Source organism: Pseudophryne corroboree, chromosome 1 (assembly GCF_028390025.1).
Source record: "Pseudophryne corroboree isolate aPseCor3 chromosome 1, aPseCor3.hap2, whole genome shotgun sequence".
NCBI lineage: Eukaryota > Metazoa > Chordata > Amphibia > Anura > Myobatrachidae > Pseudophryne > Pseudophryne corroboree.
Window position 1 is genome coordinate 305,555,401 of NC_086444.1, and position 26,430 is coordinate 305,581,830.

The window sequence follows — 26,430 nt, forward strand, 5'->3', positions numbered from 1 at the left end:
ATAATGAAGTGACTGTGAAATATTTGGTTGGGATGAGCCAGCAGCTGAGAAATCAACAAAGAAATTTAAAGCTGGTGATACCTGACCTACCGAACAGTAATTATCATGACATTGAGCCTGGGGATTATGTGATGATTCAAAATTTCTTACGTTCAGGTTGCCTCATAGACAGGTGGGAAGGACAATACCAAGTCTTGTTAACCAGCACGACAGCATTGAAGGTCGCCGAAAGAGAGACTTGGGTCCACTCGTCCCACTGCAAGAAGGTCGCTGACCCGGAGAGAACTCGTGACAAAGAGCAGAGTGTAGAGAATCTCGTATCACTGGAGTGTCTGTTCCGGGAAAGTTGAGAAGCAGGACTGTTGAAGGGCATCTGAGCACAGAGAGTAACAAGATCTAGAACGGTTGTCGCACCATTTTTCTTTTTTCACCTCCCCCTGCATTTTCCTTTCTTTTTCTCCTTATTTTCCTCCTTTCCCCTAACGAAATGGATCGATCACAAGAGACTGCATTTAGGGTTCCTGTTAGTAATTCTGGTTTTGTTTAGGACAGTTTGTTTTGGTGAGGGTCCCAGAGAGATCGAGCAGGGATCTGGAATGGGTTCTGATGGCGAGTATGAATTTGTAGGATCTCAGGAGCAGCACATCATTTTAGTAAAGGCTGGCATCAGTAAGCGCTCTGGTAGTCAGGGAGCTCGGAGGCACTGTGAGGGGTTATTGTCTGAGGAATATTGTATTTGTAGGAATTGTGAGAATATAGTAGAGGATGGGAGCATCCAGAGATGCCAGTCCAACCTTAATATCAACATGGAGCGTCATCCGTTGAGTGATTACCACTCACTAGTGGGTAAGGTCTTAAACAAGACAGAATGCTGGGTGTGCTCACAAGTACCTCAAGGTCAGAGCAAGTCAGAATTAGTACCATACCCTTTAGCAATAGATGAGGTACTCAAATTGCGGGGTGGGAGACCGGTGGACAAGAAATTCAATATCTCTAGGCCCCCTAGTTTGAAGCTCCACCAGTATCATGTAGACAGGTCCTTATTGTGTTTTAATTAGAGATGAGCGCCTGAAATTTTTCGGGTTTTGTGTTTTGGTTTTGGGTTCGGTTCCGCGGCCGTGTTTTGGGTTCGAACGCGTTTTGGCAAAACCTCACCGAATTATTTTTGTCGGATTCGGGTGTGTTTTGGATTCGGGTGTTTTTTTCCAAAAACACTAAAAAACAGCTTAAATCATAGAATTTGGGGGTCATTTTGATCCCAAAGTATTATTAACCTCAAAAACCATAATTTCCACTCATTTTCAGTCTATTCTGAATACCTCACACCTCACAATATTATTTGTAGTCCTAAAATTTGCACCGAGGTCGCTGTGTGAGTAAGATAAGCGACCCTAGTGGCCGACACAAACACCGGGCCCATCTAGGAGTGGCACTGCAGTGTCACGCAGGATGTCCCTTCCAAAAAACCCTCCCCAAACAGCACATGACGCAAAGAAAAAAAGAGGCGCAATGAGGTAGCTGTGTGAGTAAGATTAGCGACCCTAGTGGCCGACACAAACACCGGGCCCATCTAGGAGTGGCACTGCAGTGTCACGCAGGATGGCCCTTCCAATAAACCCTCCCCAAACAGCACATGACGCAAAGAAAAAAAGAGGCGCAATGAGGTAGCTGACTGTGTGAGTAAGATTAGCGACCCTAGTGGCCGACACAAACACCGGGCACATCTAGGAGTGGCACTGCAGTGTCACGCAGGATGTCCCTTCCAAAAAACCCTCCCCAAACAGCACATGACGCAAAGAAAAAAAGAGGCGCAATGAGGTAGCTGTGTGAGTAAGATTAGCGACCCTAGTGGCCGACACAAACACCGGGCACATCTAGGAGTGGCACTGCAGTGTCACGCAGGATGTCCCTTCCAAAAAACCCTCCCCAAACAGCACATGACGCAAAGAAAAAAAGAGGCGCAATGAGGTAGCTGTGTGAGTAAGATTAGCGACCCTAGTGGCCGACACAAACACCGGGCCCATCTAGGAGTGGCACTGCAGTGTCACGCAGGATGTCCCTTCCAAAAAACCCTCCCCAAACAGCACATGACGCAAAGAAAAAAAGAGGCTTTTTACTGATATTTGGTGTTTTGGATTTGACATGCTCTGTACTATGACATTGGGCATCGGCCTTGGCAGACGACGTTGCTGGCATTTCATCGTCTCGGCCATGACTAGTGGCAGCAGCTTCAGCACGAGGTGGAAGTGGATCTTGATCTTTCCCTAATTTTGGAACCTCAACTTTTTTGTTCTCCATATTTTATAGGCAGAACTAAAAGGCACCTCAGGTAAACAATGGAGATGGATGGATTGGATACTAGTATACAATTATGGACGGACTGCCACGGTTAGGTGGTATAAAAAAACCACGGTTAGGTGGTATATAATACAATTATGGATGGACGGACTGCCTGCCGAGTGCCGACACAGAGGTAGCCACAGCCGTGAACTACCGCACTGTACACTGGTTGATAAAGAGATAGTAGTATACTCGTAACAACTAGTATGACGACGGTATAAAGAATGAAAAAAAAACCACGGTTAGGTGGTATATATTATAATACAATTATGGTTGGACGGACTGCCTGCCGAGTGCCGACACAGAGGTAGCCACAGCCGTGAACTACCGCACTGTACACTGGTTGATAAAGAGATAGTAGTATACTCGTAACAACTTGTATGACGACGGTATAAAGAATGAAAAAAAAACCACGGTTAGGTGGTATATATTATAATACAATTATGGTTGGACGGACTGCCTGCCGAGTGCCGACACAGAGGTAGCCACAGCCGTGAACTACCGCACTGTACACTGGTTGATAAAGAGATAGTAGTATACTCGTAACAACTAGTATGACGACGGTATAAAGAATGAAAAAAAAACCACGGTTAGGTGGTATATATTATAATACAATTATGGTTGGACGGACTGCCTGCCGAGTGCCGACACAGAGGTAGCCACAGCCGTGAACTACCGCACTGTACACTGGTTGATAGAGAGATAGTAGTATACTCGTAACAACTAGTATGACGACGGTATAAAGAATGAAAAAAAAACCACGGTTAGGTGGTATATAATACAATTATGGTTGGACGGACTGCCTGCCGAGTGCCGACACAGAGGTAGCCACAGCCGTGAACTACCGCACTGTACACTGGTTGATAAAGAGATAGTAGTATACTCGTAACAACTAGTATGACGACGGTATAAAGAATGAAAAAAAAACCACGGTTAGGTGGTATATATTATAATACAATTATGGTTGGACGGACTGCCTGCCGAGTGCCGACACAGAGGTAGCCACAGCCGTGAACTACCGCACTGTACACTGGTTGATAAAGAGATAGTAGTATACTCGTAACAACTAGTATGACGACGGTATAAAGAATGAAAAAAAAACCACGGTTAGGTGGTATATATTATAATACAATTATGGATGGACGGACTGCCTGCCGAGTGCCGACACAGAGGTAGCCACAGCCGTGAACTACCGCACTGTACACTGGTTGATAAAGAGATAGTAGTATACTCGTAACAACTAGTATGACGACGGTATAAAGAATGAAAAAAAAACCACGGTTAGGTGGTATATAATACAATTATGGTTGGACGGACTGCCTGCCGAGTGCAGACACAGAGGTAGCCACAGCCGTGAACTACCGCACTGTACACTGGTTGATAAAGAGATAGTAGTATACTCGTAACAACTAGTATGACGACGGTATAAAGAATGAAAAAAAAACCACGGTTAGGTGGTATATATTATAATACAATTATGGATGGACGGACTGCCTGCCGAGTGCCGACACAGAGGTAGCCACAGCCGTGAACTACCGCACTGTACTGTGTCTGCTGCTAATATAGACTGGTTGATAAAGAGATAGTATACAATACTACTAATATACTGGTGGTCAGGCACTGGTCACCACTAGTCACACTGGCAGTGGCACTCCTGCAGCAAAAGTGTGCACTGTTTAATTTTAATATAATATTATTTATCATGTACTCCTGGCTCCTGCTATAACAACCTGCAGTGCTCCCCAGTCTCCCCCACAATTATAAGCTTTATATACAATACATTGATGTGCAGCACACTGGGCTGAGCAGTGCACACAGACTGAGTCACTGTGTGACTGTGTATCGTTTTTTTCAGGCAGAGAACGGATATATTAAATAAAACAAACAACTGCACTGTCTCTGGTGGTCACTGGTCACTGTGGTCGTCAGTCACTAAACTCTGTCTGCACTCTCTTCTAATCTACAGTATCACAGCAATCTCTCTCTCTCTCTCTCTTCTAAATCTAATCTAAATGGAGAGGACGCCAGCCACGTCCTCTCCCTATCAATCTCAATGCACGTGTGAAAATGGCGGCGACGCGCGGCTCCTTATATAGAATCCGAGTCTCGCGAGAATCCGACAGCGTCATGATGACGTTCGGGCGCGCTCGGGTTAACCGAGCAAGGCCGAAGATCCGAGTCGCTCGGACCCGTGAAAAAAAAAGTGAAGTTCGTGCGGGTTCGGATTCAAAGAAACCGAACCCGCTCATCTCTAGTTTTAATATTTCCAATTACCGAAAACCAGGAAATTGCGAAGTGACGTGGAATAACCAGACAATGACCTTTTCATACAGAGCTGATAGGATACCCATAGACTCTGAACTTGCACGCCAAATAGCCAACAGTGGGAGGTATTTCCGGTATAGGTATACTCGTGGAAGCAAGACCATGTGGGTTGGAAAAGTATCGTCAGGGTATTGTGCTCATATCATCCAGCCAGATACTTGTACTGAGCAGATGGGAGAACTAGGGATCGGTTTCTTTACTTGGAAAATTTGTAATATGGTGATGTTATATTTTGTCCCCTATGTTCTCCCAGATGATGCCTATTTCATATGTGGGAGGAAGGCGTACAAGTGGCTTGCCCTGAGCTCAGAGGGATTGTGTTATATTTAGGAGAGTACTACCAGAGGTCATGACCATAACCCATGATAAAATGAAAGACGTTCACCGCAGTGCTCAGGCTCCTTATACTCATACTCACTACGAACACATCATCAAGAGACACCTCATAGATAGGGCAGAGCACGCAGCCTCTGATTTGATCCACGAATCCACCGGGATTCAGTTCCTTCTCGCATTAGACATAACCCGTACTGCCAGAGGAACTATAAATTATAGCTATATCCATGCGCTAGCGAACTTGATAGATAATATTACTGAGATGTATGACGACACCTTCAGGTATACGGGAAGGGAGTTACAAGCTTACAAGAAGGAACTGATTCAGCACAGAATGGTCCTTAATTATGTCACAGCCGTGACAGGTGGGTACTGTGTTACCCTGGCAACTCAATATGGCGTGAAGTGCTGTACTTATATTACAAACAGCACTGACGACCCAACGGAGATTATCGATCAAAAGATGGACGATATCTTGCAGTTGAAGTGGGAGTTCAGGAGGAAGCACAACCTTACCTTAGCGACTGTGAGTAATGAACTGACCGGCTGGGTCTCATGGTTGAACCCACACAAATGGTTCTCAGGTTTAGGAGAGTGGGCTCAGAATGTCATTATGAGTGTGGGGAAGTTTCTCTTTTGTATCCTCGGAGTCGTCATATTTATTGGTTCGATATTTAGGTGTGTTCAAATCGGCACAAATTTGATGAGTCTAAGGAGCGAGGGCGCTGTTATAGCAGCAGATTTAAATTATGACCCATCCATAGAGACAGTGTTATGATAAGGATTGCAAATGAATTTCATGGCCTGTTTCTTTCACCCGTTTTTCTTTTGTCTCCCCTCTGCCCAGATACATCCATCCGGAAAAGACATCAGCCCTACCCAAAATGTTAATGTGAATGTATTTTTATATATGTGTGTCTTATCTTCATCTCTGCAACCTCCAGCTAATGGCACACATAGTCGACAGGTGATATCCACATATACTAGCACTCACATATGTTTCCCCATCCATGTATCATCAACTAAATTTGTTGGAACAAGAAGCCGAAAAGAGCTCGGTAGTGTTTGTTGGCCCATTTACAGACCCTTAATATGGGATGAGAAGGATTTAATGTATATTTCACAATACCTCAAAGCTTATGTAGAACATATACGGCACGATGATACATGCCCCTCAGACATGGATTCATACATACATGCTTTTACTATCCCACTAGGTCATATTTCCCACCTACAACTCTCTCCCGACCATCCAAACTTTTGTAGATATTGTGTAGATATTTTTCTGTTTATTGATTAGGTAGTGGCAGTTATTGGTGACTGCCAAAGGGTGGACTGTGAAAGTCGAAAAATATTGCAGTACACACATCACGTACAAACTACACACAGATGGCCTCCGTGCGTGTACTTGTTCTGCTGTGCGTGCGCATATTCTCAATTTGCGTATGGTCGCTCCCGCGGTCCTGCGCATTAGCACGTGGTATGGGTATTTACGGTAGAGTTTGTGGACGCATGGAAAAGCTATCAAAACACATGACATATTTGATCCAAATAGTGCACAATGTACAGTCTCCTCGCATCACACCAGCAAGTTACAACAGTTTAAATGGTATCAGAACAAAGGGATTCACCTTTACAGGATAGGAGGGGACAGAACAAGGTTATAAGGTGGTGTTTGGTAACCAACTGTAGGGTATTTTAAGGGTAATATTCCGGTGTTGGTTTGCAGAAGATCGCACGTTCCTGCGAATAGTTATGTGCAGGAGCAGAATATAGATATAAACTGTATTTACTGTACATTAGGTATGCGGCAGGAACCCAGAGGAGACCACCCACAAGTGCATCTTGAACAGACATCGCCCACCTATTCAAACCAACCTATGACCTCTCCTGTACTGTAAATGACAATCCCTGTGTCCAATGGACAAAGAGATTACAGTATCCATTGTGTTAAGTTTTGGAAGATTGTATAAAAGGAGCCAGCTGCAGGCCTGGTCACACAAGACTCTCAAAGTTATCTATCTAGATGACCGAGGACCAGACTGGGTAGCGCGGAGAAATCCAAACAAGTTTGTACCATTGACTGTAGCCATTATTCTCTTGTAATGTATTGCTTTGTTATTGTATCCCCCTTTCAGTAATAATATGCTGTGGTGTCGGAACCCAGCAGTTTAAATACAATCTGGTGTCGTGTTTTCCTTTCCCTGCTAAGGTTTAAAGTGTATTACTATCGCATGCATAGCTGTTAAGGATTCACGGTGTATCTTTGGGTGTGTACGCGCTGCGTGTACTTTGTACAGTCAGCGCGGCGTTTGTACGCAAAGTCCGTACACGGTACGGGACTCTGTACGCTAATGGTGTAATAAGTACGTAGGTTGTGGATTAAGTATAGCGGCAGCAGCGGCTTCATTTAAAGTGTATGAAATGTCTTTTTAAAGTGTTGCTTTTAGTTCTGTATGTAAATCAGCGTTTACACAATTTATATGCCCTAGATAAAGAACAATATACTTAGCGTGCCTTGCTGATGAAAAGGCTGCTGGAAACAAATGTGGATCTCACCAATCCACAAAAAAGGACAACACAATAATTCTTAATGATTCCTGCACACTTTTCAAAGGTGAATTTAAACGTAGTCTATTAGAATCCAGAATAATTTTAAATACAGTTATGAAATAGTTGAACTAATTGAGCAATAGGTTACCGTTAGTGCATAGTTCCAAAAACCTGTTGGTTGTGTCCATCAAATGATTCAGTCACTCGATAATAGCAGTCACTTCATCCACAGGGATTCTCTGGTTCCTTCAATCCTAATGATACATCCTCTTGGCCAAAGACCCACACCTTTGTTCTAACGACCTCTTTGGGTGAATTTATACAAAACAGAAAGGTGGAAAGACCATAGTGTGTACCGTTTCACATTTATTTTTTAAAATATATAAAAGCCAAAGACATGCGTACCAAAAGCAACCTTCTAGGGTAGGCACATAACAAAGCATATAGGGGTCTTTTTAAAGAAGCTCCCCCTACTGAGCTGTACCTCCTTCAGGTCCCAAGTAGTACAAGCAGTCAGAACACCAATGCGTTTCAACCTAAATCCGGTCTTTTTCCATTTGTGTTGGGATCCAATTGACCTACCAGAATATTTTTGGTATCAGTCATACAGTCACTCATGGCTCATACCATTTTATAAATTGGCTAATTGGAGGCTGCCAGTGAATAGGATATAACATTTTTCTCCAAATGCCCGCTGCTGAATGATGTCCAGTGGCGCATCATAACTGGAATGTGCAAAAATGTAAAGTTTGAGCAAGCCTAAAGCTTAAAGTCTTTTTCCATTAATCATTAGATCAGGAACCATATATCATGTGATAGTCAATTACAGCTGATTTTTTTTTTTTTACAAAGTCAAGCAAGGTTGAAAGGCTCAGCTTTATAAGACAATAGTTTTACTTCGGTTAAGGGAAGAATGGGGTCATTATAAATGTTAAGCATAGTGGTATTGGGTTAGGGTAAAATATTCAAAGTGTATGCAACAAGTATTCATTTCATAAGAGGGGGGTTTCTGATATAAGGAAGTGTTATACGCAAGTATCATGTGCAGTAAACAAAGGGAACTATAGGCCTAATTCAGACCTGATCGTAGATGTGCTACATTTAGTACATCTACGATCAGTCATACAGACATGCTGGGGGACGCCCGCCCCGCATGTCAGGCCCGACCTCCCCGCACAATTACAAAAGCATTGCACAGCAGTGAGGCTTTTGTACTGGAAGAGTAGCTCCCTGCCAGCGAAGCTCCTGCGCTCTGGCAGGAGAGCTACTCGTCGCTGTGAGGTTCGCAGTGGCTGCATGTGACGTCATTCAGCCGCCGCCCCCCCCCCCAATGGTCCGGGCACTCCTGAGTTGCCCGGACCGCACCCCCCTAAACGGCGCCCAAATGCCGCCGGCTCGCCCAGCGACCGCCTCTGCCTGTCAATCAGGCAGAGGCGATCGCAGGGCTGAGACAGCTGTCGCCTGTCTGGCATGTGCAGTTCAGACCTGATCGGCTGATGTGCGAAAACGCACACCCTATCCAAATCTAACTCTCTGCACGTTATATCTGCCCCACCTGCAGAGCACATGGTTTTGCCGATTACAGAAAAATCTTGCTGCGGTGATCAGGTCTGAATTAGGCCCTATGTCTTTTCAAAAAGTACTTACATTAATGTCTTTCTAGCGTATAGAAAATTTCACGAGACAGAGGCTGATACATTCTCATGACATGCTAACAGAATCCTGACAAGTTGCAATGCATAGACTGCATTTAATTGATTAATTAATTAATCTTGAGTGATTTCTGGAGCGCAGAGCATTCTCTCTGTTTGTTTCTCAATCTGTATTTCAGCCTAGCCAGCTGTTTTGCTCAGCGCCAGATTCATACAGTTTGCGATTCTTCTCCAACTGTATTTGCTTATATATTTTTAAGTTGCAATACATAGTTCAACTGCTGGGTGGCAAGTGTATCACTCAGACTTCATACTGTCAGGATCTGTGTTTTGTCTGGACTGTGGAGTTGGACCACTGGGCAAGACTGGTTGGGGCTGGAGTGAATGAAATTAGGTGGTTTTAGGACTCTCTTGATCATTCAGAAAATCACAGTAGCTAATCTTAGAGTATCAGAACTGAACAAAAATGGAAGTCAGAATGAAACACTAAGCCGACATTAACGGATATCCTACCCTGCAATGGAAGCAGGCACTTGCAATCAGGCGTACAGGAGTAGGCTCTGCAGGAAATGAATGGTATTCACACACTGGTAAACGTTGTGCAGTCTGTAGATTAACAATGGTGGACATAGGTAATAGATGTACACTGTGCAGACTGAATGATAACGCATGCAGGTACTGGCTGAGAAAATGATTAGAAGACTGGAACAGAACAGCAGTGGTTAATTGCACAGCATCTGCAAGCTGGAGCTGATTGGCAGTTTGGGGACTGCTCTGGATTGCAGGCAAAAATAAGCTAGGAGATACTGAAGCAGAGAACAGCAAACTGATCGGACCTTGAGCATGCACCACAGAAGGTGCACCAGACAGCTGATTCAGTAATCCAAACAGGAATCAGCATTGCTGATACAGGAGCCAGGAACTGGTAAGATACAAGTTGTACTGCCAATGAGCAGTTGCAAGTCAGTGGTTTAAAAAGGTCCGTGATAAGTCATTGGTGCCTCTGAATAGATTGAAGCTAGTCCTCCAGATGGGGGTCATTCCGAGTTGTTCGGTCGTTGCCGATTTTCGCAACGGAGCGATTAAGGCAAAAATGCGCATGCGCATGGTACGCAGTGCGCATGCGCCAAGTATTTTAGCACAAAACTTAGTAGATTTACTCACGTCCGAACGAAGAATTTTCATCGTTGAAGTGATCGGAGTGTGATTGACAGGAAGTGGGTGTTTCTGGGCGGAAACTGACCGTTTTCTGGGAGTGTGCGGAAAAACGCAGGCGTGCCAGGATAAAACGCGGGAGTGTCTGGAGAAACGGGGGAGTGGCTGGCCGAACGCAGGGCGTGTTTGTGACGTCAAACCAGGAACGAAACGGGCTGAGCTGATCACAGTGTAGGAGTAAGTCTCGAGCTACTCAGAAACTGCTAAGAATTTTCTATTCGCAATTCTGCTAATCTTTCGTTCGCAATTCTGCTAAGCTAAGATACACTCCCAGAGGGCGGCGGCCTAGCGTGTGCAATGCTGCTAAATTCTGCTAGCGAACGAACTCGTAATGACCCCCGATATTGGGAGAAACCAAAGTCAGCTGATAAATCCAACATTGTGGCGTCCACGTAGTGCAGAAGCATGGAATGGGCACCAAATCACCAACAGCTAATGGAGTTCATTAGGTTTCCTTACTGCAGTGGCCTGTGGGCGTATCCCACGAGATGAAGCCACAGTGCTGGGTCTGGTAAGAGGGAGCCAGAGACCATCACATGACAGTACCCACCCCCCCTTTGGGTCGCCAGTGGACATCACAGCAGTTTGGAAGGAAAATTCTGATGAAAGTTGCGGATGAGAGCTGTAGCTTGAACACCAGTGTCATTGATCCAGGTCCTCTGTTCAGGACTATAGCCATTCCAGTCAATTTAATATTGAAGAGGACGAGTATCCACAATCCTCTTGACCTCGTACTCTACACAACGTTTGTACACAGGGAGACTTGGAAATGCCGGAATGGAACCTATTGATTAGAGACTTGAGTAGAGAAATGTGTAACGCAATGAGAACCCAGTGGAAACTAACTTGTATGCTATGGGATTAATGACTTTAAAAATTTGGAGAGATCAATGAATCAAGTTGCAAACTTCATTGAAGGAACCTTTAATCTCAGATTCTATACGCAGGTATTTTAACAAATAAATAGTTTCTTTTCTTGCCACAATTTCTTGCGAACAATGTGTAACGCTTAGAAGTCTGAAACAGAGGATTGCGAATGTTCTTCCAATTTTCAGTAAACTGACAATGTGAAGAATCAGAATCCAGATTGGGAGATTTCAGAAGTGGAGAAAATAAATGAACTCGGGGATGGTGTCTCTAAACTGTGTAGAATGGAGGAGACTAAGGGCCTAATCCAAAAATGAAGCATCTCACTGGTGCGATCGCCTCTGCTTGATTGACAGGCAGAGGCAGTTGCGGGGTGGGAGGGGACGTGCCAACAGCGTTAGAACGCTGTTGGTGTGGGGGGTGGGTAGGGCTTGACATGTGGGGCGGATTAGCCCTGTGCTGGGCATCCCCCTGCATATCAGAGAATCTGCTCGTAAATGTTATAATTTTAGCACATCTACGATCAGCTCTGAATCACCCCCTAAGTATAGTAAAGATTGTTGTAGGCAAACTCAGGCCAGGGTTTGAATTTGGACCATTTGTCTTGAGAGTAGGATGCATAGCTCGTAGGAAAGCTTCTAAATCTTGATTTACCCTCTGTTCGTTTGCGGACTTGAGTTTGACTTTCAACGCATTATAAAGTGTAGGCCGGACTTTTGCCACATACAAAACTTAATGATCTGAAATAATCTACTCTGGAAATCCATGTAGGCAAACATTTTCTTTTCAGTAAACAGTTAAGCTAGAAGAAGAGCTGAAGGAAGTCCTTGTAAAGGGCCAAAGTGGGACATTTTGGAACAGTGGTCAACTATGGCACAAATGGTGCAATGAGTGGGAGGTGGCAAATCTGTGATAAAGGGGTTTATTTAGTAATTGGAGAGAGATCAAGCACCATGCAATCAGCTGCTCTCATTTTTTCAAACACAACCTGTAACATGGCAGTTAGGAGCTGATTGGGTGGTATTTATCTCCCTACACTTTCTCTCTCTCTCCATGGTGGTAATTCCGAGTTGTTCGCTCGTTGCGGTTTTTCCGCAACGGAGCGATTAGGTGGAAAATGCGCATGCGCATGGTACGCAGCTCGCATGCGTTCAGTAATTTAACACAAAACTTTGGAGATTTGCACAAGCTCGAGCGACGTTTTTTCATCGCTCAAGTGATCATAGTGCGATTGACAGGAAGTGGGTGTTTCTGGGCGGAAACTGGCCGTTTTCAGGGAGTATGCTAAAAAAACGCAGGCGTGCCAGGTAAAAACGCAGGAGTGGCTGGAGAAACGGGGGAGTGGCTGGCCGAACGCAGGGCGTGTTTGTGACGTAATCTAGGAGTAGGTCTGGAGCTACTCAGAAACTGCAAGGAATTATTTAGTAGCAATTCTGCTAATCTTTCGTTCGCTATTCTGGTAAGCGGAGATACACTCCCAGAGGGCGGCGGCCTAGCGTTTGCAATGCTGCTAAAAGCAGCTAGCGAGCGAACAACTCGGAATGACTACCCATGGCTTAGTAAGTAGACACCAAAGTCCATGGATATATGGGTCCAGGGGACAAGTCACACAGATAGGGGAATCAAGAAGACTTCTGGAGCTTGTCAGGAAGAATTATGTTGAGCACATGTAGGACATGCGGACACATACTTTTTTACATCTTTATGTCATTTGGGCCACCAGTAAGTTTGCTAAAGTAATTCTTGGGTCTTGGGCATGTCACCGTGGCCGGCAAATCGAGATGCATGAGAAAAGTGCAGAAGTTTCTTGTGAAGACTCTTAGTGACAAAAGTCTACCCCTGGGAGGAGTAGCACTGGTGGCAGTGAACAAAATAGAAAGTGGGCTGATAATAGGATCTTCAGTTGACATGGAACAATAATAATCCATGGAGCAAGACAAGGCTTTGGCTTTTTGATAACAGTCCCCTTGACGAAATATCACCTGGAATTCAAATCTAGAAAAGAGGGACTAACGAGTTTTACGAGGATTTAGACATTGTGCTGACTTTAGATACAGAAGATTTTTGTGATTAGTTAAAATGGTGACAGGAAATCATTCCCCTCCAATAGCTGCGTCCATTCTTGAAGGGATAGTTTCATATCTAAAAGATTTTTCACTTCTGGCATAATTCATCTGTACAGGAAGGAATTTTCATGAGAAAAATCCACATGGATGAAGTTGACCATCATCTCCTTGTTGACACAGCACCACCCCTACTCCTGAAGCATCCACTTCCACATTAAATGGTTTAGAGGTGTCAGGTTGATTGAAAACTACAGCAATGATAAGTGTGTTCTTTAATTGATAAAGCCACTTTTTATTAATGAGCTGGGTTGATAGTGAGCGCAGTGATGAGATTGGCAAGCGTAGTATAAAAAAATAGTAACAAAGAATAGAATGCATTATACCATATGTGCTATTATTTTTATATATGTAAGTCTGTCTTCATATACAGTAAGTTAATAAGTATTATTGGTCTTATGAATTTAGAGCAGATAACCTTGGATCAAATTGGAATAAACCTTTGAGAGCGGTTAATTATATCAGCAATAAGTGTACTAAGTGGTCATTAGCATATCTGCCACTCTCTTAGATCATCAGTGCTATTAGAGCAGAAATAGCATTTCCTGTATTTGTTTGCTCACAAGCTAAACATTTATTAAGCACAGCACATTTCTCCCTCTCTTTTAGTAACTATGAACACATCATCATTGTGCTTCTTTAAAGAACCTGAATGGTCACCAGTCCTGGGAATAGTGCTGTTCGTGGAGTTCATTCCTGGATTCATTGGTAACTGTGTAGTCCTATGGGTCTTCTGTTTCTGCATCCGTTTTTGGAACACCAGCACCTTATATCTCTTCAATGTATCGCTTGCAGATTTGCTGCTCATTGCCGGTCTTCCTTTTCGAGGGGAATACTTACTGCGTGGTAAAGAGTGGACATTTGGTGACATACCCTGCAGGATTATGCTCTTCATGTTCTCTCTCAATAGAACCGGAAGCATTTTCTTCTTAACATTGGTGGTGGTAAACAGGTATTTCATGATTGTCCACCCTCATCACAGGATTAACATGATGAAGACTATCCCTTGGGGTCTGGTCATCACAGTCTCACTATGGGGTATTGTCATATTACTGAATGTCTACGTTTTATCAACATCGCATTTACTAACAGGCGAGATAACCAACAAAACGCTTTGCGAGAGTTTTGACATGAATTGGAATGGTAGTGGTATTATAATTTGGCATTATGTTTTTTTTGTTCTTCAGCTCATAGTTCCTCTATTTATTATTTTTCTCTGTACAATAGGCATTGTAAGACAGCTCAAACGACACAAGGACAAGCGTGGAAAGATTGAGAGGACTATTAAATCCATGATATTTGTGGCATTTGTTTTTATCTTCTGCTTTTTTCCCTGTACAGTGTGCACGATATTAGTTGTCATTTCCAAACATTTAACGATGTGCAAATTATTTAACCTGTCAAGTCTAGCATTTGCAGCCTCTCTGACACTTACTTATTTTAACAGTGTTCTTAATCCTTTAGCAATTTATATTTCAAGTACTGCTTTTCAAGCGGTAGTAAACTGCACATGCAATTTTTGCAAAAAACCAAAGCACAATAAAAACAAGCACCAGTGTTAAGCACATCAAAGTAGGATGAATCAGTCAGTGAATGATCATTTTCACATTTAATGCATTACCATAAGTTTTAAACTTCTCAGCCAATAATAACAAGAGGCTCATTTTAAGCTTTGAAGTCTTTTTTTTGTGTTAGATGGATTTAGACATTTGTATTCATTCACTGACTATGGGGCATATCCAATAAGGTGCAAGTTTACAAAAAAAAATATGGCACCCAATAGGGGTTTTTCAACAGATGCAATATTTTTGGTATTCAATTGGGTGCAGGGTTTTGATTGTCTTTATTTGGGGAAGGGGGGGATGGCACCTTCTGAACACAACTAATTTTTCCTAAAATCTTTATTTTTAGGAAAAATAAGCAGAATTTGTTTCACCCCCAAATGACTAATTAAGCAATTGGAAGTTTCTAATTAGCTTAATTAGTCCTTAATTACTCTCCTTCTGCAGCACTGTCTTTTTCCTCCAGATCCTGACAGGCTGCAGCAGCGGTGTGTGCGAGTATGCGTGAGACCCCTGTGACCCTCCTATGTGCCATGTGTGTCTGGGAACAGCAGCAGGGAGAGCTACATCTCCCAGCATCCTTCTCCCCTCCAAGCATTTTCCTATACAGTGGATGGAGGGGGAGCTGACAGGGAGCCCTGGAGACCACTGGTGAGTCCAGAACACACAAGTAAGTATCCAGTCGCATTTTTTTTCTCTCCGCGGGATTTTACTAACAAAAAAAACCTGCAACCAAATTTTTTTTTTTATTGGATACCGCAGATATCGGGAGTACGCATATCTGCGGTAACCAAAATTTGGGTGCAAGGTCTGCAAGTTTTTAGGTGAGCAAAACCTTGTACCTAATTGGATGTGCCCCTTTCTATGTTCACACATTGGTAATATCTTGGGAAGAGGAAGGGTGGGTAGGGGTAGTTTAAAAAAAAACAAAATAATAGTCAGCTAAGTAGTTAAACAACATTTTAAAAGTAGACATAGTGATAATGACTTTGTATTTTCTACATACACCACCTTCTTAAATGAGAGAATTCCCTTAACTGTTCATTCACTGAACGATTCAACTTATCATGAAAATGGATCTGGACTTGAATAGAAATCATATAAAGCATAGGTTATTCTGCAACTGATAAAACAGGGTTGCAGTGTACTGCATCAAATTAATTGTCAGTTCTAAATTAAGTTTAGTTTTTCCTCTACTAAAATGCATGACAAAATAATATAAAAGGAAAAAGTAATATGCATGTCCCTTCCCTAGTCATATATACTTAAGAAACTTAAAAAAAAAAAAAAACACACAAACAAACCCTAAAACCTACTAGGGATGCTTTTTTGTACAAACATGAGCTTTGGAACTTTATTTTGATCTAAAGGGAATGTATCATGTGTTATTATTTTGTAATTAAACATGCAATTTCATTAACGGTTTAAACTGATCATCACACACAAAAAAAAAAAAAAATGATGACATTTGAACTTTTCACCAAAAGTCTACCAATGCCAAATTCCTGGATAGGCAAAACACACACGTATGACAAATTTTAATATATTTTATTTTAAACAATGGAATAATACAGGATACTATTTTCATTAGCACAAAATTAGTTAATACAGTGAAAATAGTGAGCCGAATTGACATTTTTTTTTAATTACAATAAAATTAAAGAAAAAAATAAATGGGTACAGACCATATTACTTTTGCAAAATCCACATTTTAAACTAACCCTACTGTGACTGCAAACAAGATATTTGTGCCAACAAAACAGAACTGCTGATTTTAATTTTCTATTCTTCTTGGAGCACCAAACACCAAAATAACCACAGGTTAAGTAACCTCTTAGTCAGTGACTTCTTGTTTCTTCTTTAATAAATACACAGTCTTTACCAACATGGGTTATTTCATCTTTGTTTATGATGTTTGTTCACTTAGAAATCCCTGTTTTAAAAACAATAAATAATAATTAAATACAAACATTAATACTGGTACAAAGCAACTGTAACATCGTGTGGTAAAAAGAATTTTCTTGGACAGTGTGCAGCAGACTTGGGGTGGTATCCAATTAGCCACTGTAAATTACAGCGGCTCATGGATCCCCTGGGGGCTATTCAATTAGCCCCGATATCCAGCACTTATCAGGGATTATGTTTTGCGTGCTCTCAAAGCCCGTTTTTTGTGTGAAAACACATGGGTCCGGGAACTTAACCCAGATCATATGCGTTTTCGGCCAAAAATGGGTCAGTCTGTGGACTCAAAAATAAGATTTTAAACCTACCGGTAAATCATTTTCTCCTAGTCCGTAGAGGATGCTGGGGACTCCGTAAGGACCATGGGGTATAGACGGGCTCCGCAGGAGACATGGGCACTCTAAGACCTTTTAATGGGCGTGAGCTGGCTCCTCCCTCTATGCCCCTCCTCCAGACCTCAGTTATAGAACTGTGCCCAGAGGAGACGGACATTTCGAGGAAAAGGATTTTGTTAATAAAGGGTGCGATACATACCAGCCCACACCACAAACACACCGAATAACATGGTATATAACTAAACCAGTTAACAGCATGATCAACAGAAATCAGCAACAGTCTGATCTCAACCGTACACAACTCTCGTGTAACGACATCAGTAACTATGTACAAGTACTGCAGATTTATTCCGCACTGGGACGGGCGCCCAGCATCCTCTACGGACTAGGAGAAAAAGATTTACCGGTAGGTTTAAAATCTTATTTTCTCTTACGTCCTAGAGGATGCTGGGGACTTCGTAAGGACCATGGGGTTTACACCAAAGCTCCAGACCGGGCGGGAGAGTGGGGATGACTCTGCAGCACCGATTGAGCAAACAGGAGGTCCTCATCACCCAGGGTATCAAACTTATAGAATTTTGCAAAAGTGTTTGAACCCGACCAAGTAGCTGCTCGGCAAAGCTGTAATGCCGATATACCTCGGGCAGCCGCCCAAGAAGAGCCCACCTTCCTAGTGGAATGGGCCTTCACCGATTTTGGTAACGGCAATCTTGCCGTAGAATGAGCCTGCTGAATCGTGTTACAGATCCAGCGTGCAATAGTCTGCTTGGAAGTAGGAGCGCCAACCTTGTTGGCCGCATATAGGACAAACAGAGCCTCTGTTTTCCTAATACGAGCCGTTCTGGCTACATAGATTTTTAAAGCCCTGACTACATCAAGGGACTTGGACTCCTCCAAGACATCCGTAGCCACCGGCACTACAATAGGTTGGTTCATGTGAAACGACGAAACCAGGTAGAAATTGTGGACGTGTTCTCAATTCCGCTCTATCCACATGGAAAATCAGATAGGGGCTCTTGTGGGACAAGGCCGCCAATTCTGACATTCGCCTTGCAGATGCCAAGGCCAATAACATGACCACTTTCCAAGTGAGAAATTTTAACTCAACAGTGTAAAGTGGTTCAAACCAATGTGATTTAAGGAACTGCAACACCACGTTCAGGTCCCACGGTGCCACAGGGGGCACAAAAGGAGGTTGGATGTGCAGTACTCCTTTCACAAAAGTCTGTACTTCTGGAAGAGAGGCCAATTCCTTCTGAAAGAATATTGATAAGGCCGAAATCTGCACCTTAATGGAACCTAACTTTAGGCCCATATCCACTCCTGTCTGTAGAAAATGGAGAAAACAACCCAGCTGGAATTCTTCCGTAGGAGCATTCTTGGATTCACAACAAGACACATACTTCCTCCAGATACGGTGATAGTGCTTCGCCGTTACTTCCTTCCTAGCTTTAAGTAGAGTAGGGATGACTTCCCCTGGAATACCTTTCCTAGCTAGGATCTGGTGTTCAACCGCCATGCCGTCAAACGTAACCGTGGTAAGTCTTGGAACACACACGGCCCCTGTTGTAACAGGTCCTCTCTGAGAGGAAGCGGCCAAGGATCTTCTGTGATAATTTCCTGAAGATCTGGATACCAGGCCCTTCGAGGCCAATCTGGGACAATGAGTATCATCTGAACTTTTGTTCTTCTTATGATTCTCAATATTTTTGAGATGAGCGGAAGCCGAGGGAACACATAGACCGCTAGATACACCCACGGTGTTACTAGCGCGTCTACTGCTATTGCCTGAGGGTCCCTTGCCCTGGAACAATATGTCCGAAGCATCTTGTTGAGGCGTGACACCATCATGTCTATTTGAGGGAGTCCCCAACAACTTGTCACTTCTGCAAAGACCTCTTGATGAAGTCCCCACTCTCTCCTGGATAGAGATCGTGTCTGCTGAGGAAGTCTGCTTCCCAGTTGTCCACTCCCGGAATGAATACCGCGGACAGAGCGCTTACATGATTTTACGCCCAGCAAAGAATCCTGGTGGCCTTCACCATTGCTGCTCTGCTCCTTGTTCCGCCCTGGCGGTTTACATGCGCCACGGCTGTGATATTGTCTGACTGGATCAGAACGGGTAGGTTGCGAAGGAGATGCTCCGCCTGTCTCAGGCCGTTGTATATGGCCCTTAATTCCAGCACGTTTATGTGCAGACAAGCCTCCTGACTTGACCATATTCCCTGAAAGTTTTTTTCCCTGTGTGACTGCTCCCCAACCCCGGAGGCTCGCGTCCGTGGTCACGAGAACCCAATCTTGAATTCCAAACCTGCGACCCTCTAGAAGGTGAGCACTCTGGAGCCACCACAGGAGAGAAATCCTGGCCCTGGAGGGACAGGCTTATCATCTGATGCATTTGGAGATGGGACCCTGACCACTTGCTCAGTAGGTCCCACTGAAAAGTTCTTGCATGGAACCTGCCAAACGGAATGGCCTCGTAGGCCACCACCATCTTTCCCAACACTCGAGTGTATTGATGAATCGACACTCTTTTTGGTTTCAGCAGAACCCTGACCATGTTCTGGAGCTCCAGAGCTTTTTCCACTGGGAGAAAAACCCTCTGCCGTTCCGTGTCCAGAATCATGCCCAAAAACGACAGCCGAGTTGTCGGGACCAACTGCGACTTTGGCAAATTTAGAAGCCAGCCGTGTTGTTGTAGCACCCTCAGAGAGAGCGCCACGCTCTTCAGTAATTGTTCTCTTGATCTCGCTTTTATCAGGAGATCGTCCAAGTACGGTATAAGTTTGACACCCTGCTTGCGCAGGAGTACCATCATTTCTGCCATTACCTTGGTGAAAATTCTCGGGGCCGTGGAAAGCCCAAACGGCAACGTCTGAAACTGGTAATGACAATCCTGTACAGCGAATCTCAGGAACGCCTGATGAGGAGGATATATAGGGACATGAAGGTATGCATCCTTTATGTCTAGTGACACCATAAAATCCCCCCCTTCCAGGCTGGAGATCACTGCCCGGAGAGATTCCATTTTGAATTTGAATCTCTTCAAATATAGATTTAAGGATTTTAGGTGCAGAATCGGTCTGACCGAACCGTCCGGCTTCGGGACCACAAACAGGGTTGAATAGAACCCCTTTCCCTGTTGCAACTGGGGAACCTGGATAATCACTTGCTGTTGACACAGCTTTTGTATAGCCACCGAAACTATTGCTCTCCCTGGGAGAGAAGCTGGCAAGGCCGATTTGAAAAATCGGCGTGGAGGCACCTCTTCGAACTCCAGTTTGTAGCCTTGGGACACAATTCCTATCACCCAAGGACCCAAGTCCGAATGAACCCAGACCTGGCTGAAGAGCTGAAGACGTGCCCCCACTGGTGCGGACTCCCGCAGCGGGGCCCCAGCGTCATGCGGTGGATTTGGTAGAGGTCAGGGAGGACTTTTGTTCCTGGGAACTAGCCAAAACTGGTGTTCTTTTTCCCCTACCTCTACCGAGGAAGGATGAACCGCGCCCCTTTCTGAATTTATGAGACCGAAAGGACTGCATCTGGGATTGAGGTGTTTTCTTTTGCTGTGGGGGAATGTAAGGCAGAAAAGACGACTTACCCGCGGTAGCTGTGGAAACCAGGTTCGCAAGGCCTTCCCCAAACAGAACTTCACCCTTGTAAGGCAAAGCCTCCATAAGTCTCTTGGAGTCAGCATCCCCAGTCCATTGGCGGGTCCACAGTGACCTCCTAGCTGAAATTGCCATGGCATTTGCTCTTGAACCCAAGAGCCCAATATCTCTCGCAGCCTCCCTCATATATATAACGCTGCGTCCTTTATGTGACCTAATGTCAACAAAACACTGTCTTTATCGAGGGTGTCCATGTCAGATGACAAGTTATCTGCCCGTGCTGCAATTGCGCTCCCCACCCATGCCGACGCTACCGCCGGTCTGAGCAGGGCTCCCATAGTCGCATAAATTTATTTTAAGGTAGTTTCCTGCCTGCGATCCGCAGGATCTTTTAAGGTCGCCGTGTCCGGGGACGGTAGGGCCACCTTTTTGGACAAGCGCGTAAGGGCCTTGTCCACCGTGGGTGAGGATTCCCACCGTAACCTGTCCTGTGACAGCACTAGTAATTGGATACCAACCTTGGGCTTTAATGAAATAAATAATAAGAATTTACTTACCGATAATTCTATTTCTCATAGTCCGTAGTGGATGCTGGGAACTCCGTAAGGACCATGGGGAATAGCGGCTCCGCAGGAGACTGGGCACAAAAAGTAAAAGCTTTAGACTAGCTGGTGTGCACTGGCTCCTCCCCCTATGACCCTCCTCCAAGCCTCAGTTAAGATACTGTGCCCGGACGAGCGTACATAATAAGGAAGGATCTTGAATCCCGGGTAAGACTCATACCAGCCACACCAATCACACCGTACAACTCGTGATCTGAACCCAGTTAACAGTATGATAACCGTAGGAGCCTCTGAAAAGATGGCTTCCAACAATAAACAACCCGATTTGTTTGTAACAATAACTATATACAAGTATTGCAGACAATCCGCACTTGGGATGGGCGCCCAGCATCCACTACGGACTATGAGAAATAGAATTATCGGTAAGTAAATTCTTATTTTCTCTAACGTCCTAGTGGATGCTGGGAACTCCGTAAGGACCATGGGGATTATACCAAAGCTCCCAAACGGGCGGGAGAGTGCGGATGACTCTGCAGCACCGAATGAGAGAACTCCAGGTCCTCCTCAGCCAGGGTATCAAATTTGTAGAATTTAGCAAACGTGTTTGCCCCTGACCAAGTAGCTGCTCGGCAAAGTTGTAAAGCCGAGACCCCTCGGGCAGCCGCCCAAGATGAGCCCACCTTCCTTGTGGAATGGGCTTTTACAGATTTTGGCTGTGGCAGGCCTGCCACAGAATGTGCAAGTTGAATTGTACTACAAATCCAACGAGCAATCGTCTGCTTAGAAGCAGGAGCACCCAGCTTGTTGGGTGCATACAGTATAAACAGCGAGTCAGATTTTCTGACTCCAGCCGTCCTGGAAACATATATTTTCAGGGCCCTGACTACGTCCAGCAACTTGGAGTCCTCCAAGTCCCTAGTAGCCACAGGTACCACAATAGGTTGATTCATGTGAAACGCTGAAACCACCTTAGGGAGAAATTGAGGACGAGTCCTCAATTCCGCCCTATCCGAATGAAATATCAGGTAAGGGCTTTTATAGGATAAAGCCGCCAATTCTGATACGCGCCTGGCTGAAGCCAGGGCCAACAGCATTACCACTTTCCATGTGAGATATTTCAAATTCACTGTGGCAAGTGGTCCAAACCAATGTGATTTTAGGAACCCTAAAACTACATTGAGATCCCAAGGTGCCACTGGAGGCACAAAAGGAGGCTGTATATGCAGTACCCCTTTGACAAACGTCTGAACTTCAGGCACTGAAGCCAGTTCTTTCTGGAAGAAGATCGACAGGGCCGAAATTTGAACCTTAATGGATCCTAATTTTAGGCCCATAGACAATCCTGCTTGCAGAAAATGTAGGAAACGACCCAGTTGAAATTCCTCCGTAGGGGCCTTCTTGGCCTCACACCACGCAACATATTTTCGCCAAATGCGATGATAATGTTTTGCAGTTACATCCTTCCTGGCCTTGATCAGGGTAGGGATGACTTCATCTGGAATGCCTTTTTCCTTCAGGATCCGGCGTTCAACCGCCATGCCGTCAAACGCAGCCGCGGTAAGTCTTGGAACAGACAAGGTCCCTGCTGGAGCAGGTCCTTCCTTAGAGGTAGAGGCCACGGGTCCTCCGTGAGCATCTCTTGCAGCTCCGGGTACCAAGTTCTTCTTGGCCAATCCGGAGCCACGAGTATCGTTCTTACTCCTCTCCTTCTTATGATTCTCAGTACTTTTGGTATGAGAGGAAGAGGAGGGAACACATATACCGACTGGAACACCCACGGAGTTACCAGAGCGTCCACCGCTATTGCCTGAGGGTCCCTTGACCTGGCGCAATATCTGTCCAGTTTCTTGTTGAGACGGGACGCCATCATGTCCACCTTTGGTTTTTCCCAACGGTTTACAATCACTTGGAAGACTTCTGGATGAAGTCCCCACTCCCCCGGGTGGAGGTCGTGTCTGCTGAGGAAGTCTGCTTCCCAGTTGTCCACTCCCGGAATGAACACTGCTGACAGTGCTATTACATGATTTTCCGCCCAGCGGAGAATCCTTGCAGCTTCTGCCATTGCCCTCCTGCTTCTTGTGCCACCCTGTCTGTTTACGTCTGTTTACGTGGGCGACAGCCGTGATGTTGTCCGACTGGATCAATACCGGTTGACCCTGAAGCAGAGGCCTTGCTTGACTTAGGGCATTGTAAATGGCCCTTAGCTCTAGGATATTTATGTGAAGAGACGTTTCCATGCTTGACCACAAGCCCTGGAAATTTCTTCCCTGTGTGACTGCTCCCCAGCCTCTCAGGCTGGCATCCGTGGTTACCAGCATCCAATCCTGAATGCCGAATCTGCGGCCCTCTAGAAGATGAGCCTTCTGTAACCACCACAGGAGAGATACCCTTGTCCTTGGAGATAGGGTTATCCGCTGATGCATCTGAAGATGCGATCCGGACCATTTGTCCAGCAGATCCCACTGAAAAGTTCTTGCATGGAATCTTCCGAATGGAATCGCTTCGTAAGAAGCCACCATTTTTCCCAGGACTCTCGTGCACTGATGCACTGACACTTGTCCTGGTTTTAGGAGGTTCCTGACTAGCTCGGATAACTCCCTGGCCTTCTCCTCCGGGAGAAACACCTTTTTCTGGACTGTGTCCAGAATCATCCCTAGGAACAGTAGACGTGTTGTTGGAATCAGCTGTGATTTTGGGATATTTAGAATCCACCCGTGCTGACGTAGCACTACCTGAGATAGTGCTACTCCGACCTCTAACTGTTCCCTGGACCTTGCCCTTATCAGGAGATCGTCCAAGTAAGGGATAATTAATACGCCTTTTCTTCGAAGAAGAATCATCATTTCGGCCATTACCTTGGTAAAGACCCGTGGTGCCGTGGACAATCCAAACGGCAGCGTCTGAAACTGATAATGACAGTTTTGTATCACAAACCTGAGGTACCCTTGGTGAGAAGGGTAGATTGGGACATGGAGATAAGCATCCTTGATGTCTAGAGATACCATATAGTCCCCTTCTTCCAGGTTCGCTATCACTGCTCTGAGTGACTCCATCTTGAATTTGAACCTTTTTATGTAAGTGTTCAAAGATTTTAGATTTAAAATTGGTCTCACCGAGCCGTCCGGCTTCGGTACCACAAACAGCGTGGAATAATACCCCTTTCCCTGTTGTAGGAGGGGTACCTTGATTATCACCTGCTGGGAATACAGCTTGTGAATAGCTTCCAATACTGCCTCCCTGTCGGAGGGAGACGTTGGTAGAGCAGACTTCAGGAACCGGCGAGGGGGAGACGTCTCGAATTCCAATTTGTACCCTGTGATACTACCTGCAGGATCCAAGGGTCCACTTGCGAGTGAGCCCACTGCGCGCTGAAATTCTTGAGACGGCCCCCCACCGTGCCCGAGTCTGCTTGCAGAGCCCCAGCGTCATGCTGAGGACTTGGCAGAAGCGGGGGAGGGCTTCTGCTCCTGGGACCGACCCCAAATAACTCCTCCCCTTTATACGGCAATACTTCCATATGTCGTTTGGAATCCGCATCACCTGACCACTGTCGCGTCCATAACGTTCTTCTGGCAGAAATGGACATCGCACTTACTCTAGATGCCAGGGTGCAAATATCCCTCTGTGCAGCTCGCATATATAGTAATGCATCCTTTAAATGCTCTATAGTTAATAATATACTGTCCCTATCCAGGGTATCAATATTTTCAGTCAGGGAATCCGACCAAGCCACTCCAGCGCTGCACATCCAGGCTGAGGCGATCGCTGGTCGCAGTATAACACCGGTATGTGTGTATATACCTTTTAAGATATTTTCCAGCCTTCTATCAGCTGGTTCCTTGAGAGCGGCCGTATCAGGAGACGGTAACGCCACTTGTTTTGATAAGCGTGTGAGCGCCTTATCTACCCTAGGGGGTGTTTCCCAACGTGCCCTAACCTCTGGCGGGAAAGGGTATAGTGCCAATAATTTATTAGAAATCAGCAGTTTATCATCGGGGGAAACCCACGCTTTATCACACACCTCATTTAATTCATCTGACTCAGGAAAAACCACTGGTAGTTTTTTCACACCCCACATAATACCCTTTTTTGTGGTACTTGTAGTGTCAGAAATGTTCAATGCCTCCTTCATTGCCGTGATCATGTAACGTGTGGCCCTACTGGACATTACGTTTGTCTCGTCACCGTCGACACTGGATTCAGTATCCGTGTCAGGGTCTGTGTCGACCATCTGAGGTAACGGCGTTTTAGCGCCCCTGACGGTGTCTGAGACGCCTGAACAGGCACTAATTGATTTGTCGGCTGTCTCATGTCATCAGCAGTTTTTTGCAAAGTGCTGACATTGTCACGTAATTCTTTAATTACTACCATCCAGTCAGGTGTCGACTCCCTAGGGGGTGACATCACTAACACAGGCAATTGCTCTGCTTCCACATCATTTTCCTCCTCATACATGTCGACACAATCATACCGACACCTGTACCGACACCCAGCACACACACAGGGAATGCTCTGATAGAGGACAGGACCCCACTAGCCCTTTGGGGAGACAGAGGGAGAGTTTGCCAGCACACACCAGAGCGCTATATATATATACAGGGATAACCTTATATAAGTGTTACTCCCTGTTATAGCTGCTGTATTTATATATTAGCTGCCAATAGTGCCCCCCTCTCTGTTTTACCCTGTTTCTGTAGTGCAGGACTGCAGGGGAGAGTCAGGGAGCCGTCCTTCCAGCGGAGCTGTGAAAGAAAATGGCGCTTGTGTGCTGAGGAGAAAGGCTCCGCCCCCTTCACGGCGGCCTTTTCTCCCGCTTTTTTCAGGAAACTGGCAGGGGATAAATGCATCCATATAGCCCAGGAGCTATATGTGATGCATTTTTTTTAGCCATATAAGGTTTTTATATCGTTTTTATTGCGTCTCAGGGCGCTCCCCCCCAGCGCCCTGCACCCTCAGGGACCGGAGTGTGAAGTGTGCTGAGAGCAA

The 26,430-nt window shown here is 45.0% G+C and overlaps 1 protein-coding gene across 3 annotated transcripts in view; it reads right to left on the reverse strand.

Moving 5' to 3' along the window:
• Positions 1 to 16,504: 16,504 nt before the first annotated feature.
• KNTC1 (kinetochore associated 1) overlaps positions 16,505 to 26,430 on the reverse strand; it is a 736,750-nt gene continuing 726,824 nt past the window's right edge. For all 3 annotated transcript variants that reach the window (XM_063964446.1, XM_063964444.1, XM_063964445.1), the window contains one exon: positions 16,505 to 16,906. In XM_063964446.1, coding sequence (XP_063820516.1) covers positions 16,880 to 16,906 — 27 coding nt within the window. In that variant the 3' untranslated portion in view covers positions 16,505 to 16,879. The remainder of the gene's footprint in view (positions 16,907 to 26,430) is intronic.